This window comes from Erinaceus europaeus, chromosome 2 (assembly GCF_950295315.1).
Source record: "Erinaceus europaeus chromosome 2, mEriEur2.1, whole genome shotgun sequence".
Taxonomy (NCBI): domain Eukaryota; kingdom Metazoa; phylum Chordata; class Mammalia; order Eulipotyphla; family Erinaceidae; genus Erinaceus; species Erinaceus europaeus.
Window position 1 is genome coordinate 5,741,769 of NC_080163.1, and position 13,922 is coordinate 5,755,690.

At 48.1% G+C, this 13,922-nt stretch overlaps 2 protein-coding genes across 2 annotated transcripts in view; one reads left to right on the forward strand and one right to left on the reverse strand.

The window, feature by feature from the left end:
* Window positions 1-13,922, forward strand: part of SPACA6 (sperm acrosome associated 6) — a 231,142-nt gene that overhangs the window by 29,190 nt on the left and 188,030 nt on the right. The gene's annotated exons all lie outside the window — the stretch shown is intronic.
* LOC103126071 (tumor suppressor candidate 2) lies at window positions 12,051-12,429 on the reverse strand. The gene is given in 2 exon segments (XM_007536933.2): window positions 12,051-12,392; window positions 12,394-12,429. Coding segments are annotated over 2 exon segments (336 nt in total). The 3' UTR covers window positions 12,051-12,092.

Sequence of the window (13,922 nt, forward strand, 5' to 3'; positions counted from 1 at the left end):
TGTGTGTGAGAGAGAGAGAGAGAGAGAGACCAGGCTGCTATGCTGGGACTGCCCCACTTGCCCTGGGTCACTGGGGAAGCAGAAGTGAAAGTCCACAGTGGGCTTCTTCTGGGGCCCCTGGGAGTGTGGTGGGGGGCAGGGCTGGGGAATTTCTGGCTGGGGGTGGGGCCTCTTCTTGCCACATAAAGTGTGAGGTATGGAGTTCCAATGTCCCCCCCATCCCATACACTATGGTGATGCTCTTTCTGGTTCTCTTTATCTCTTAGATAACTAGATCTTTAATCATAATAATAATAATGGGGCTGGGCATGCACACCAGGCAGAGAGCACACATTACATTGTGCTAAGACCCAGATTTCAGCCCCCCGTCCCCACCTGCAGGGGGAAGCTTCACAAACCAGTAAAGCAGATCTACAGGTGTCTCTTTCTCCCCCCTCTACCTCCAGTTCCCCCCTCAATGTCTCTGTGCCTGTCCAAAGAAAATAATTTAAATTTAATATATGTTATATATATTATATATAATACATTATATATAAATATATAATTAAGGTGCTAGTAACCTGGAAAGTGACACAGAAGAACTCCAGACTTACAAGCATGAGGCCCCAAGGTCGATCCCCAGCATCCCATGTTCTGGAGTGATGACTTGGTGAGAGAGAAAGAACATGGATGCCAGGGGTTCAACTTGGGACCCCATACTTGACAGAGTCCAAGACTTTATCTGCTGCCCCAATTAAATAAGTCTTAAAAAGGGGAGCTGAGATGCCCAATTTAAATTTAAGGATAAGTTGGGCAGTGCTCTGGTATCTCTCTCTCTTTTTTTCTCTCTCTACTTCTCTCTTCCTCCTTTTTCATTCCTTTATTCAGAATAACAGTGAATATATATATATATATATATATATATTTAATTAAAATTTAAACCTGAGCCCTATGCTGGTCTCTGTCCCAACTTCTCCCTGGTGAACAACAGGAAGCCTGGCGCCCACCCTCCCCACATACACACACCTCAAAAACCTCAGACCACTCCCCAGCCTCCCCTCCTCTCTTTCACACAGTAGGACAATGTGTAGGGCTGAGGCTTATTCTTGAGAATTCCCAAAGATGGAGGTGAGTGAGGAGATTGAACTTCAAGATGCCTTCCCCGCACCCTTTAAAGAAAGGACTGGACTGGACACCTCAGTCAGGTGAGTCCTGAGATCTACTGGCTGAACCATTCCCCAGCTGCTGTCCTTTCTCCGTCTCTCTCTCTCTCTCTCTTTCTTCTTTTTTAAATGTATTTATTATTGGATAGAGACTGTCAGAAATTGAGAAGGGAGGGGGAGATAGAGAGGGAAAGAGACAGAGAGACACCTGCAGCCCTGTTTCAACACTCTTGAAGCTTCCCCCCTGCAGATGGAGACCAGGGGCTTGAACCTGGGTCCTTGTGCATTGTAATGTGTGTGTTTAACCAGGTGCACCACTGCCTGGCTGCCTATTTGCTATTTATTGACAAGAGAGAGGGAGAGAGAACCAGAATGCACATGGTGCTGAGTATGAACTCAGGGCTCACACTTGCAAGTCCTGCACTCCCTCTCCTAAGTCACTCCCTGCCTCCTATTCTTTCTCCTCCTCCCCCACCTCCTCCTCCTTCTAGACCATTCTCCATCCCTTTTTGTAATTTCTTCTCAGTTCCTGCCTCCTAAATCCTGGAATGCATTGCAATCACTCTCCCGTTTCACTCATGACTTTAAAAAAAAGGGGGGGGGGAGCCAGGCGTTAGCCCAGCGGGTTAACCGCACGTGACACAAAATGCAAGGACCAGCGTAAGGATCCCGGTTCAAGCTCCTGACTCCCCACCTGGAGGGGAGTCACTTCACAGGCGGTGAAGCAGGTCTGCAGGTGTCTGTCTTTCTCTCCCCCTCTCTGTCTTCCCCTCCTCTCTCCATTTCTCTCTGTCCTATCCAACAATGATGACATCAATAACAGCAATAACTACAACAATAAAACAAGGGCAACAAAAAGGAATAAATACACCCATGTTCAGCAGGGAAGCAATTACAGAAGCCAGACCTTCCACCTTCTGTATCCCATAATGACCCTGGGTCCATGCTCCCTGAGGGATAAAGAATAGGAAAGTGATCAGGGGAGGGGATGGGATACGGAGTTCTGGTGGTGGGAATTGTGTGGAGTTGTACCCCTTTTATCCTATGGTTCTTGTCAGTGTTTCCTTTTTATAAAAAAAAAAAAAATTTTTTTTAATGTGTGTCTTGTGATTTAAGACCACACAAATGTTTTGGCTTTGGTCCATGGTTCTTGGCTCCCCAAACCCTGGGAACGCTCTGAGAAGACTGTCATAAGCATCTTTTGTAAGAATATTTCCCTTCTCTGGGCCTGGGTTCCTGAAATCATTTCAGGGAAACAAAGGAGAAATAGGTTCTAGCCCTTTGGCAGCACAACTGCTCTGATGCAAATGAGGGGACTTTGCAAAAGCAGGCAGGGGCAGGGCACTGGCTTCCAAGGAACCAGCTCTCTGATGAGAAGATGGAACTTTTTGTCTCTCTCATTTCCAGGGAAGGGAGAGAGAGGAGGCCAGTGACTGATCAATCATGAACGGCCAGAGAGCTGATCTCTCAGCCTGTGTAACGCAGCTGCCATGGAATCCTAAGAAGACAGGTTCATAGAGCTCCTAGTTCAAGGGGTACCTGTCCCCCCCCCCACATAAATATCCTGGCCCAACCTCAGACTCCAGGGGACACAAACTCCTTTGTCTAGGACCTTACCCAGCATCTGGCTATTGATTTATATCCTTTACTACTGTTTGTGGGGGTAGATAGCACAATGTTTATGCATGAGACTCTCATGCCTGGGTCTCCAGAGTCCCAGGTTCAGTGCCCCAGAGTACTACCATAAACTAGAGCTGAGCAGTGCTCTGGTTAAAAGATAATAATTATAAAAATATAAATAAATATACAAATAAACAAACAAATAAACAAGGGGCAGGCAGTGACACACCAGGTTAAGTGCACACATTACAGTGCACAAGAACCGGGGTTCAAACCCCTACTCCCCAGCTGTAGAGGGAACAGCTTTGCGAGTGATGAAGCAGGGCTGCAGATGTCTCTCTGTCCTTCTTCCTCCCTATCTTTTCCTCTCAATCTCTCCTTTTATGTCTTTTTTTTAAATTATCTTTATTTGATAGAGACAGTCAGATATCAAGAGGGAAGGAGGTGATAGAGAGGGAGAGAGACAGTGAGGCACTTGCAACACTGCTTCACCACTCCTAAAGTTTTCCTCCTGCAAGTGGGGACCAGAGGCTTGAACGTGGGTCCTTGTGCACTGTAACATGTGGATTCAACCAGGTGTACGTCCACTGGGCCCCTCAATTTCTCTTTATCTCTATCCAGTAGTAAATAAATAATAATTTTTTAAAAATTTAAATAAATAAAATTTGGGGACTGGGAGGGAGCATAGCTGGTGTAAGAGCATACATCATCACGTGAAAGGACCCAGGTTTGAGACCCTGCTCCCCAACTAGAGGGGGAGTTTCATTAATGGTGAAACAGGGCTGCAGGTGTCTCTCCCTCTCTGTCATCCCCTCCCTTCTCAATTTCTCTCTGTCTGTATCCAATAAAAGAAAGGAGAGAGAGAGAGAGAGAAACCACAGCACTAAATCTCCATGGGGCCCCGGGCTCAAACCTGGGTCATACACACACAGCAAAGCAGTTGCATGTCAGAGTGAGCTATCTTGGCAGCCCACTTAATTTCTGTATAGAAAGAGACTAAGACGGCTGGGTGGTAGCACAGCAGGTTGAGTGAATATGGCGCAAAGCACAAGGACCGGCACAAGGATCCCGGTTCAAGCTCCCGGCTCCCCACCTGCAGGGGGGTCGCTTCGCAAGAGGTGAAGCAGGTCTGCAGGTGTCTATCTTTCTCTCCTCCTCTCTATCTTCCCCTCCTCTCTCAACCTCTCTTTGTCCTATCCTATAACAACAATATCAATAACAACCACAACAAGGGCAACGGAATGGGAAAAATAGCCTCCAGGAGCAGTGGATTTGTAGTGCTGGCACTGAGCCCCAGTGATAACCCTGGAGGCAATAAAAAGAAAGAAAGAAAGAAAGAGAGAAAGAAAGAAAGAAAGAAAGAAAGAAAGAAAGAAAGAAAGGAAGAAAGAAAGAAAGAAAGGGAGGGAGGGAGGAAGGAAGGAAGGGACTAAGAGAAGCCAAAGCACCCACTCTGGCATGCACAGTGCCAGACATCAAAGCCAGGGCACCCCACATGCAAATCCAGCCTTCCACCTGCTAAACCACCTCCCAGGTCACCTGATGGCAGCCTTGAGGGGCAGAGGCCTCATCTTCAGAGCTCTGACACTTTCTCTGGGGGCAGGAGGGGTGGTGTCAGAACTGACTTGAGCCATAGGACACTCAGCTGGGTGTGGGGGAACCCCGGGCCTGGCAGGATCTGGTGGTCAGAGCTACACTACCCATGTCATTTCCTTGATTTCCATATTGTGGCTCAGTTGTGTGAGTTGCTAAGGCAACAAGGGGAGGCCTGGCTTATGTGTGTCTGTCCACAGGGCGAGAAGCCACTTATTTAAAGAAACATGTGGAAAGTTATCTTTAGAGAGCCCTTGTTCCATATGAACTGATGGTGACCTCTCACTTGTGGGTTGAAGAGAAAGCTCTAGGAGTCAGGCAGTGGCGCAGAGGGTTAAGAGCATGTGGCGCCAAGTGCAAGGACTGGCGTAAGGATCCCAGTTCGAGCCCTTGGCTCCCCACCTGCAGGGGAGTTGCTTCACAGGTGGTGGAGCAGGTCTGCAGGTGTCTATCTTTCTCTCCCCCTCTTTGTCTTCCCCTCCTCTCTCCATTTCTCTCTATCCTATCCAACAATGAGAACAATAATAACTACAACACTAAAACAACAAGGGCAACAAAAGGGAATAAATAAATAAATATTTTAAAAACTCTTTGAAGAAGAAGAGAAAGCTCTATCTCCCTCCCAAACTCTCAATGAAAAAAGACTATTAAGACAGCCTGGGAGGTGGTAGAGTGGATAAAACCTTGGACTTTCCAACATGTGGTCCTGAATTTGAGCTCCAGTATCACACATGCTAGAGTGATGCTTTCCGACGAACTTGACTACAGCTTTTAGAATTTACTTTGAGCACTTGGAAGGTAGCTCAGTGATAGATTACAGGCCTTGCATGCAGAAGTTCCAAGTTCAGTCCCCAACACTGCATATGCCAGAGTAAAGCTCTAGCCTCCAACTTCCCCTCTTTCATTAAAGACATTAATTAAACAAGCAGATAAATAAGCATTTACTTGGAGCAGACATTCAACTAGGCAAACTTTTCTGTTGGTCTGAAAATAGATTGATTTCCCTTTCCGGCTCAGAACCTAATACTTGTTAAGTCTGATTTCTAAATTAACAGTTATTTCCCTGAGGAGATCGAAGATTTCCTCTTACTGCATATAGGCTTTTGGAACGGTTGCCCAAGTCAACTGTCAAACTGTGGCCTTCTAATTGTATGCTGTGGTGGTGGTGGTGGTGTTTCTGGCTACCCTCAGCCATTGGACTCCACTGTTTATCTTTGATTTCACTGGAGGGGATGGAAACTAGGAGATCTAAGAGAATGTGGTTGGATTGGGCATGAAATGTGGGTCATGAGACAGAGGACGTGTGCACACAGGCCCTCCTGCACCGTCACCAGCCCCTGCACGTGCAGCTGGAATCTCACATCCAGAGCCAGGGAGGCTGTGGGGAAACAAGGAGTGTCAGCCGCAGCCTGTGTCCACCGCCCTCTTCCCTCCCCAGGCCATTCATCTGCCCACAGCAAGGGTAACAACAGCAGCAGCAGCAGTGACATTGGTGGTGGTGGTGTGGTGGTGATGATGGTGGCAGAATCTTGGGGATGAGAGTCACAGGCTCTAGTGTCACAGGACTGAGAGGAAGCCCTGACAGGAAGCCCAGGGGGACCAGAAGGAGACTGAGCACAGAGAAGGAACTGGATGGCCACACGTGCTCAGAGCTGCCGGGGTCCTGGGAGAGGAGCCTCTTCTGTCCTCTGAGGAGGACCTGCCCCCTGGCTTCTGTTCTGTCCTGTCCCTCCCACCCCACTGTCACTGCAGGAGGTGGCACAGCTTCTAGAAGCCCTGAAGGTCCATTCTATTTCAGCGGAACTCAGGAGGTGAGGGGCTGGAGACATAAGTGAGGGGAGTCCCAAGGAGAGGGGAGAGGAATGAATGAATGAATGAATGAATGAATGAATGAATGAATGAATGATGAGCACAGTCTCATCAGGGCCTCTGTTCCTTTCAGAGGAGCAGGTTTAGAGGGCCGATGAACAGGTGTGTCCCCATCCTTGAGAACTTCTCTAATGCTAGAAGAGACCCAACCCTCCCAGATACCAAGGATGCAGAGAGGGTGGGGAAGCTCAGTGGTCTGTGCACTAGCTGGGGTTCTCAGAAATTAGGGCAGAGTGGACAGGACAGAATGCTAAGGAATGGGACTAGTGGACAAGCAGGATGGAGGGGGTGCTGGGTGCTCTCTCTGTGATGCCCCCACCTCCTTGGTTCACTCTGCACTGTCCCTCCTGGGGGCGGGGGAGTGTCTGTTTCTGTCTGTCTGTCTGTCTGTCTGTCTGTCTGTCTGTATGGTGTATCCTTCTTGCTGTGACCTCTACTTACTGGTCTCTGTGGAGCTTCTAAGAGAGCCTCACAGCTGATATATTCCCACTCAAGCAAGGGGACTTGTTTTCTCTCTGACCAGGGAGAAAGCTGTTGTCTGGTCAGCACATCGGACACTCTGCCTGGGTCCCTCCCTCCAGCTCTGTCACATGTCCCAGCTTCTCAGGGCAGAGAGGAACTTCTCAACTTATGTGAACCCCCCATGTCAGGCTTCCTGGCTCCCTGCTTGGGGGCTGGGCTCTCTGTGCTGTCAGAGGGGCTCCCCTCCCATCAGGGCAGGAAGCAGCCCACCGCTGCCTCTGTGTCTCAGTTAGTTTGGGAAAAGGTGGGTCTGAGTCCTTCCTGTGGGGGTGGGGACTGAGATGCTGCCTCTGTGCTGTTCCTCCAGTCCTCCCCCCCCACCCCCCCCACCCCCACCCCCCCCCCCCCCCCGCTCCTCTCCTCACCCTGGGAATCCCCTCCCTGATCTGAGTTGGAGTCATCAGCAGACAGTCCCCTGTCACCAGCCTGTCACCGTCATGAAGAGTCTGACTCAGCTGCTCCTCTTGATGGGACTGGGGGTGGGGTGCAGCACCAGGCATTTCTTACTCTCTAGAACCTTCCATGGGCTTGCTGATGGGTCACTCTGTGAGCTGATGTCATAATGTTGTGCTCCTGTCCTGTTTTGGGGGGTCTGTGGGCAAGTTTTGGTATGGAGGGAGAGTGTGTGGGGGGTGAGTTCCTGTCTGTCTCCACTATCTCAACAGCACTAGACAATCATAACAGAAATCAGAAAGCTTGCAAAGTCCCAAGTATTTAGTGTGTGGTCCTTTTTAAAAAAAAAAGTTGGGCTAGGGAGATAGCAAAAGATTTCATGCCTGAGGCTCCAAGCTCCCAGGTCCTTTCCCCAGCACCACTAGACGCCAGAGCTGAGCTGGGATATGGTGTTTCTCTGTCATTCTCTCTGTATTCTTCTCATTATAAAAGAAATGAAATACTAAAAACAGTTTTCTGCAGGGAGTACCCCCCAACACTTCATCTGCACTATTCCAGCCTTTAGGTCCATAATCGTTCAACAATTTGTTTGGCTGTGTATGTTAACTCTCCTTTCAGCCACCAGGTTCCGGATGCCTGCATGATGCCGACAAGACTTCCCTGGATTGAAGACCCCACCAATGTGTCCTGGAGCTCCGCTTCCCCAGAGACACACCCTACTAGGGAAAGAGAGAGGCAGACTGGGAGTATGGACCGACCAGTCAACGCCCATGTTCAGCGGGGAAGCAATTACAGAAGCCAGACCTTCTACTTTCTGCAACCCACAATGACCCTGGGTCTATACTCCCAGAGGGATAGAGAATGGGAAAGCTATCAGGGGAGGGGATGGGATATGGAGATCGGGTTGTGGGAATTGTGTGGAGCTGTACCTCTCTTATCCTACGGTTTTGTTAATGTCTCCTTTCTTAAATAAAATTAAAAATAAATTAAAACCACAGTTTTCTGACTCCTGCCCTTGGTTTCCATCATCTGAAGTTTGTACGTGATTCATTCAGCATGAGGAAGCAGGTAATTTCGGCCATCTTTAAATGTTCAGATGTGAGGTTGACTTGGAACAAGTAGAGTCTCAGGGTGGCAGGTGCAGAGGAGAGATTCAGGAGCAGGGATCTGGCTGGGGTCGGGTCCAGGAGAGACCCCTGGCTGGGGGTGAGGGGTGACTCTGAGCAGAGAATGAACCCACATGGGTTTCTTAAAGATGGATTTTATGATTTAAATCACATGCACCACACTGTTGGATGCAGGACTCCCGTTGGTGGTTTCCACCTCTTCTTTCTTTTCTTTTCCCTTCCTTTTTTATCTTTATCGTTGGTTTCCAACTAGCATTTCAAGGCTGTAGCTTTACACACATGTACAACACCCCCCACACAGTTTTATCTGATCTTCACAGAAACCCTGTGAGCTACGGCTCCTTCCCTCCCCTCTCCTCCCCTCCCCTTCCCTCTCCTCCCCCACCTCCTCTCTCCCCTTCCTTTCTTCCTTCCTTCTTTCCTTCCTTTCCTTTAAGTTATTAACTCAAGAAGAGAAAGAAGAAGAAGAGAACCAGAGTATCACTCTGGCCCAGGCAATGTTTGAAATAGAACTTAGGACCTCATACTTTTTTAAGTACAACGTTTTAGCCACTGCACCATCTCCTAGGCCATGAACTGAGACACTTATTTACATATTCATTCATTCATTCATTCTTTCATTTACTTATTTTTCAGGGTCTACAAATAATTTTATTGAAATTGAACAAATAACATGACAGTCTTCCTAGGTAGGGGGGTCTATCCTCCCCAAGCCATTTCCCACTCTTGAAGCACAGAGCTTACACAATAAGGAATTAAAAGAAAAGTCAGACTATGGGACTATGGGACGGTAGCGCAGTGGGTTAAGCGCACGTGGCATAAAGTGCAGGGACTGGTGTAAGGATCCCGGCTCCCCACCTGCAGGAGAGTCGCTTCACAGGTGGTGAAGCAGGTCTTCAGGTGTCTATCTTTCTCTCCTCCTCTTTCTTCCCTTCTCTCCATTTCTGTCTGTCCTATGCAACAACATCAATAACAACAACAATAATAACTACAACAATAAAAACAAGGGTGTGGAACTATGTGGAAGTTTGGTAGAGCTTAGGGGAGCTCCCCCCATCTTCACAGATGGAGGTCTGAAAAGACACCCCTCTTGTTAGCCTCACTCCATAGAGATGAGCCAAGAGAGAAAAGTCTGTTAGACTCAGCTTGCCTTTTGTTAGACTCCCAAATTCACAAAGAACATGCACCCTCTCTCACTTAGCTCCCCCTGCTGACAGCCAAATGGTTGCCTGCTTTAGGATTCACTCGCTCATAGTTTACACATGCACTCTGCCTTTTGATCACAAAGGAAGAACACATCCTGTCACACACTGAAAAGCCCCCAAAAACCTTATTTCCTGAAGCCCTTTTGATGTCCTTAAAGCCTTGTTCTTCCTTCTCTATCTCACCTTACTGGTTCAACCCCTATTCTTCTCTCAAATGCCTTTGGGTCATTGAATGCCTGCATCAGGAGACTGATTGTTATGACCTTTATGTATCACATCAACTCTTGTTATACCAACCCCCTACCATAGGGGGCAAGCTGACCTCAAAGAAACCTGTGAATTCTGACGTATGTGAAAAATGTTCTTTGTTTAACTTTCTATATTAACCAAAACCCATCCCCCAATAAATGAGTGCGTTCGTACCAGAATCCTCCCCGAGTCTCTTTCTTAATCACGCAGTCCCTTGAGCTGGTGATTGGAAACTCGCTAAGTTTACCTTCCCAGCTGGAGACACCCCTACGTGAGCCCCAGCACAAGGGCAACAAAAGGGAATAAATAAATAATAATAATAATAAAGCCAGACTCTACCCCAACATCATGGACTAGACTATTTACAAACTTTCACATTTTTTTATTTCTTTATTGGGGAATTAATGTTTTACTTTCAACAGTAAATACAATAGTTTGTTCATGCATAAAATTTTCCAGTTTCCCATTTAACAATACAACCCCCACTATGTCATCTATCATCCTTCACGGACCTGTATAAACTTTCACATTTTAAGTGTTCCTTTTTATGGTTTTTCTCTGTGTCCCTACCCAGGGGCTCTAGTACCTTCCCTTAACTGATCCTTTAGGGGTGAGGGTAGTGTAGGGGGAGAGGTGGGGAGCTCCTCAGAATTACCGGCACCAGTCCCTTACCACAGGGAAGTAGATCATCTCCTCCCAACAGGATGGAGGGAACCAGTGCAGAGGGATTAAGAGGCAGTGGGTGGGGGGCACTACCTTCACACAGCATCCACAGCCCTTCCTGATGCCATCCTATTCCCTCTCACCTGGGTGGGGGTGGGACAGCAACAAGTTTCAGTGGGGCAGAATCTGCCCAGCAGGCGGTGGAGGGAGAAGTCTTCCGTACCTCTGTCCACTCCTATTAACAGCAAACTATCTATCCATCTCGGGGTTGGGAACAGATGAGCAGGTAGGCAGGAAGAATCAGGCTTGCACTGCCCCCAACCTTTGTCCAACACAGGCAGAATCGAGGTAACAAAGGGCTGAAACGTTCTGACAAGGGGTAAGGAAAGCAGGGGATAGTCTAGACAACATCAAAGACATAAAGATTCAAGAAGCCCAGAGGGTCCCAAACAGAATTAACCCAGGTTTAAAGACACCAAGACACATCATATTTAGAATGGAAAGGATTAAGGATAAAGAAACAATCCTGAAGGCCGCAAGAGAAAAACAAAGAGTCACCTACAGAGGAAAACCCATAAGATTAGCAGCTGACTTCTCCATACAAACACTACAGGCCAGAAGAGAATGGCAAGATATCTATCGAGTGCTCAACGAGAAAGGTTTTCAACCAAGAATACTATATCCTGCTAGACTGTCATTCAGACTAGATGGTGGCATCAAAACCTTCTCAGACAAGCAACAGCTGAAGGAATCAACTATCACCAAGCCTGCCCTGAAAGAAGTTCTGAAAGGTCTTCTATAAACAGTCAGACCATCATAAATAGGCTATATATCAGAAGACTCTAAAACTCTACAAGAATGGCGTTAAAATATCTTCAATCTTTGATATCAATAAATGTCCATGGCCTGAATTTACCTATTAAAAGACACAGAGTAGGAAGATGGATCAGAAAATACAACCCAACAATATGCTGTCTACAGGAAACCCACCTAACTCAACAAGACAAACACAGACTTAAAGTGAAAGGATGGAAAACTATCATACAAGCCAATGGCCCACAAAAAAAGGCAGGAACAGCTATTCTCATATCTGACACGATAGACTCTAAAGTAGATAAGATTAAAAAAGATAGGAATGGACACTACTTAATGCTCAGAGGATGAGTCAATCAAGAGGACTTAACAATTATTAACATCTATGCACCCAATGAGAAGCCATATAAACACATCAAATGTCTACTGAAAAGCTACAGCAATATATTAACAGCAACACAGTCATAGGAAAGCAGGGGAGAGGAAGCTCCCACAGCCCAGGGGCTGGAAGAAGGCAGACCTTGCATGTAAAGTGCTATAGCCCCTAGCAGGGCTGGGCCCCAGGCAAGTCTGGAAGAAAGCAGGCCAGGCAATGGCACAGCAACCAGGCGCTCCTGACCAGCAAATGCCCTGCCAAGCTCCCTGTGGGGACTGCTGCGGAAGGTGGGCAAGTAACTCCATAGTTAGCCCTTGCCTGCTACCAGTCACCGCTCTGTCCACGCACAAACCAACACCAACCTATAGTGCACGCCCGTCCTGCTGAGAGCTGAAGGTTTCAGGCCATGGAGTTTGTTCAGTATTGTGGCCCCAGCCTAAGTTCCTCAATGGAAGCCACCTCTTGAATCTGGGGGGGTCTCTTGTCTGGACGGGGGAGTTATGCCTGCCATCCCCCAGGCTCATACCTCGTAGAGAATCACAGGAAAATCCATGTGGATGCGGGGATGGTCCAACTTCATGATACCCTGAGGAGTCAAGTTCTTATACACCCGCCTCAGCTTGGCCCGCTTCTGCCCATTCTTGGTGACGATTGTCTCCTCATAGAACTCGTGAACCAGACCTCCATCCTCATCATAGAACATGGAGTCATGGTGTGTGAATTTTAACAGAGGCACGACTTGACCTCACAGCCGCACCAAGGCTTGCTCAGTGACCACCGTCTCCTCCGTGCCACCACCCCCAGTCACCGAAGCGAAAGGGCCACAGGCCCAGAGCTTTGGAGCCACTGACACCCATGTCAGGGCCGCCGGTGCATGGTGAGCCCAGCAGTCGCTGCACTTCCACGGGGCAGAGGGCGCCACCATGCTCCCGTCTCGGCCTTCGCTCACAGGTACAGCCTCATTCTTCTACTTACTTATTTTTTAATTTTTTTAAATGTTTATTTATTTGATAGAGACAGTCAGAAATTGAGAAGGCAGGGGAGACAGAGAAGGGGACAGAGAGACACCTGCAGCACTGTTTCACCACTTGTGAAGTTCTCCCCCTGCGGGTGGGGACCAGAGACATGAACCCAGGTCCTTGCGCACTGTAACATGTGCACTCAACCAGGTATGCCACCACCCGGCCCCTATTTTTTTAATTTATTCATTTTTTTAATATTTATTTCCCCTTTTGTTGCCCTTTGTTTTTTATTGTTGCTGTAATTATTATTGTTGTTGTTATTGATGTCGTCATTGTTGGATAACAGAGAAATGGAGAGAGGAGGGGAAGACAGAGAGGGGAAGAGAAAGACAGACACCTGCAGACCTGCTTCACCACCTGTCAAGTGACCACCATGCAGGTGGGGAGCTGGGGGCTCAAACTAGGATCCTTACGCCAGTCCTTGTGATTCATGCCATGTGCGCTTAACCAGCTGCGCTACCACCCAACTCCCTATTCTTTTATTTTTTAAGCAGAGCACTGCTCAGCTCTTTCAATACCCCTGGGGACTAAACACCTCCGAGCCTCGGGCAAATAAGATTTTGAGCACAACCTACAGTTATGATGTCATCTCTTCAAGCTGGAAATTCTTACACTTATTTCACAAGCCTCCAAGACCCAGAGGGCAGTAAGTGGGAGAGCGGATCTGACTCCCTGACTCCCTGTCCTGTCCGCTGGCAGAGCCCAGGCCTGTTTTCACACAGTGAAGAAACTCACATACGGTCATTTATAAACTCATTGCCATGGGGATACACATTCTCAGAAACACATTTTGAGGGGTCACCTTCCCTTGAAGCACATGGACACCCAGGATGAGACAGACGCCCTCCCTGGCTCCAAGCTGGGTCTCCAGGTGCCCTCACTGGGTCTCCCGGAGCTGGGGGGTGAGGGGGCGATGCAGATCTGCTCCATCCCCTGAAGAGCTCGGGGGCCACTTAGGTGGGATTCTCGTTGATGTCCTGCAGAAAGCAAAGACAGGAGGTGAGTACAGGGTGGTCAGGGAGACGAGGAGGGGTCAGCAAGTGAGTCTGACTTGGGTCCAGAACACCGCTGTCATTTGCCTGACTTGCTTGTTTGTTTCTATTTTTTAATTTGTTTGTTTTAATTTGTTTGTTTGCCTTTTATTATTAGAGAGAGACAGAAAAATTGAGACAGGAGGGGGATAGAGTGGGAGAGAGAGACACCTGCAGCCCTGCTTCACCACTCAAGAAGTTTCCTGCCCCCTTGCAGGTGGGGACCAGGGGCTTGAACCTGGGTCCTTGCACATTGTAGTGTGTGCACTCAGCCAGGTGCTTTACTGCCAGGCTTCC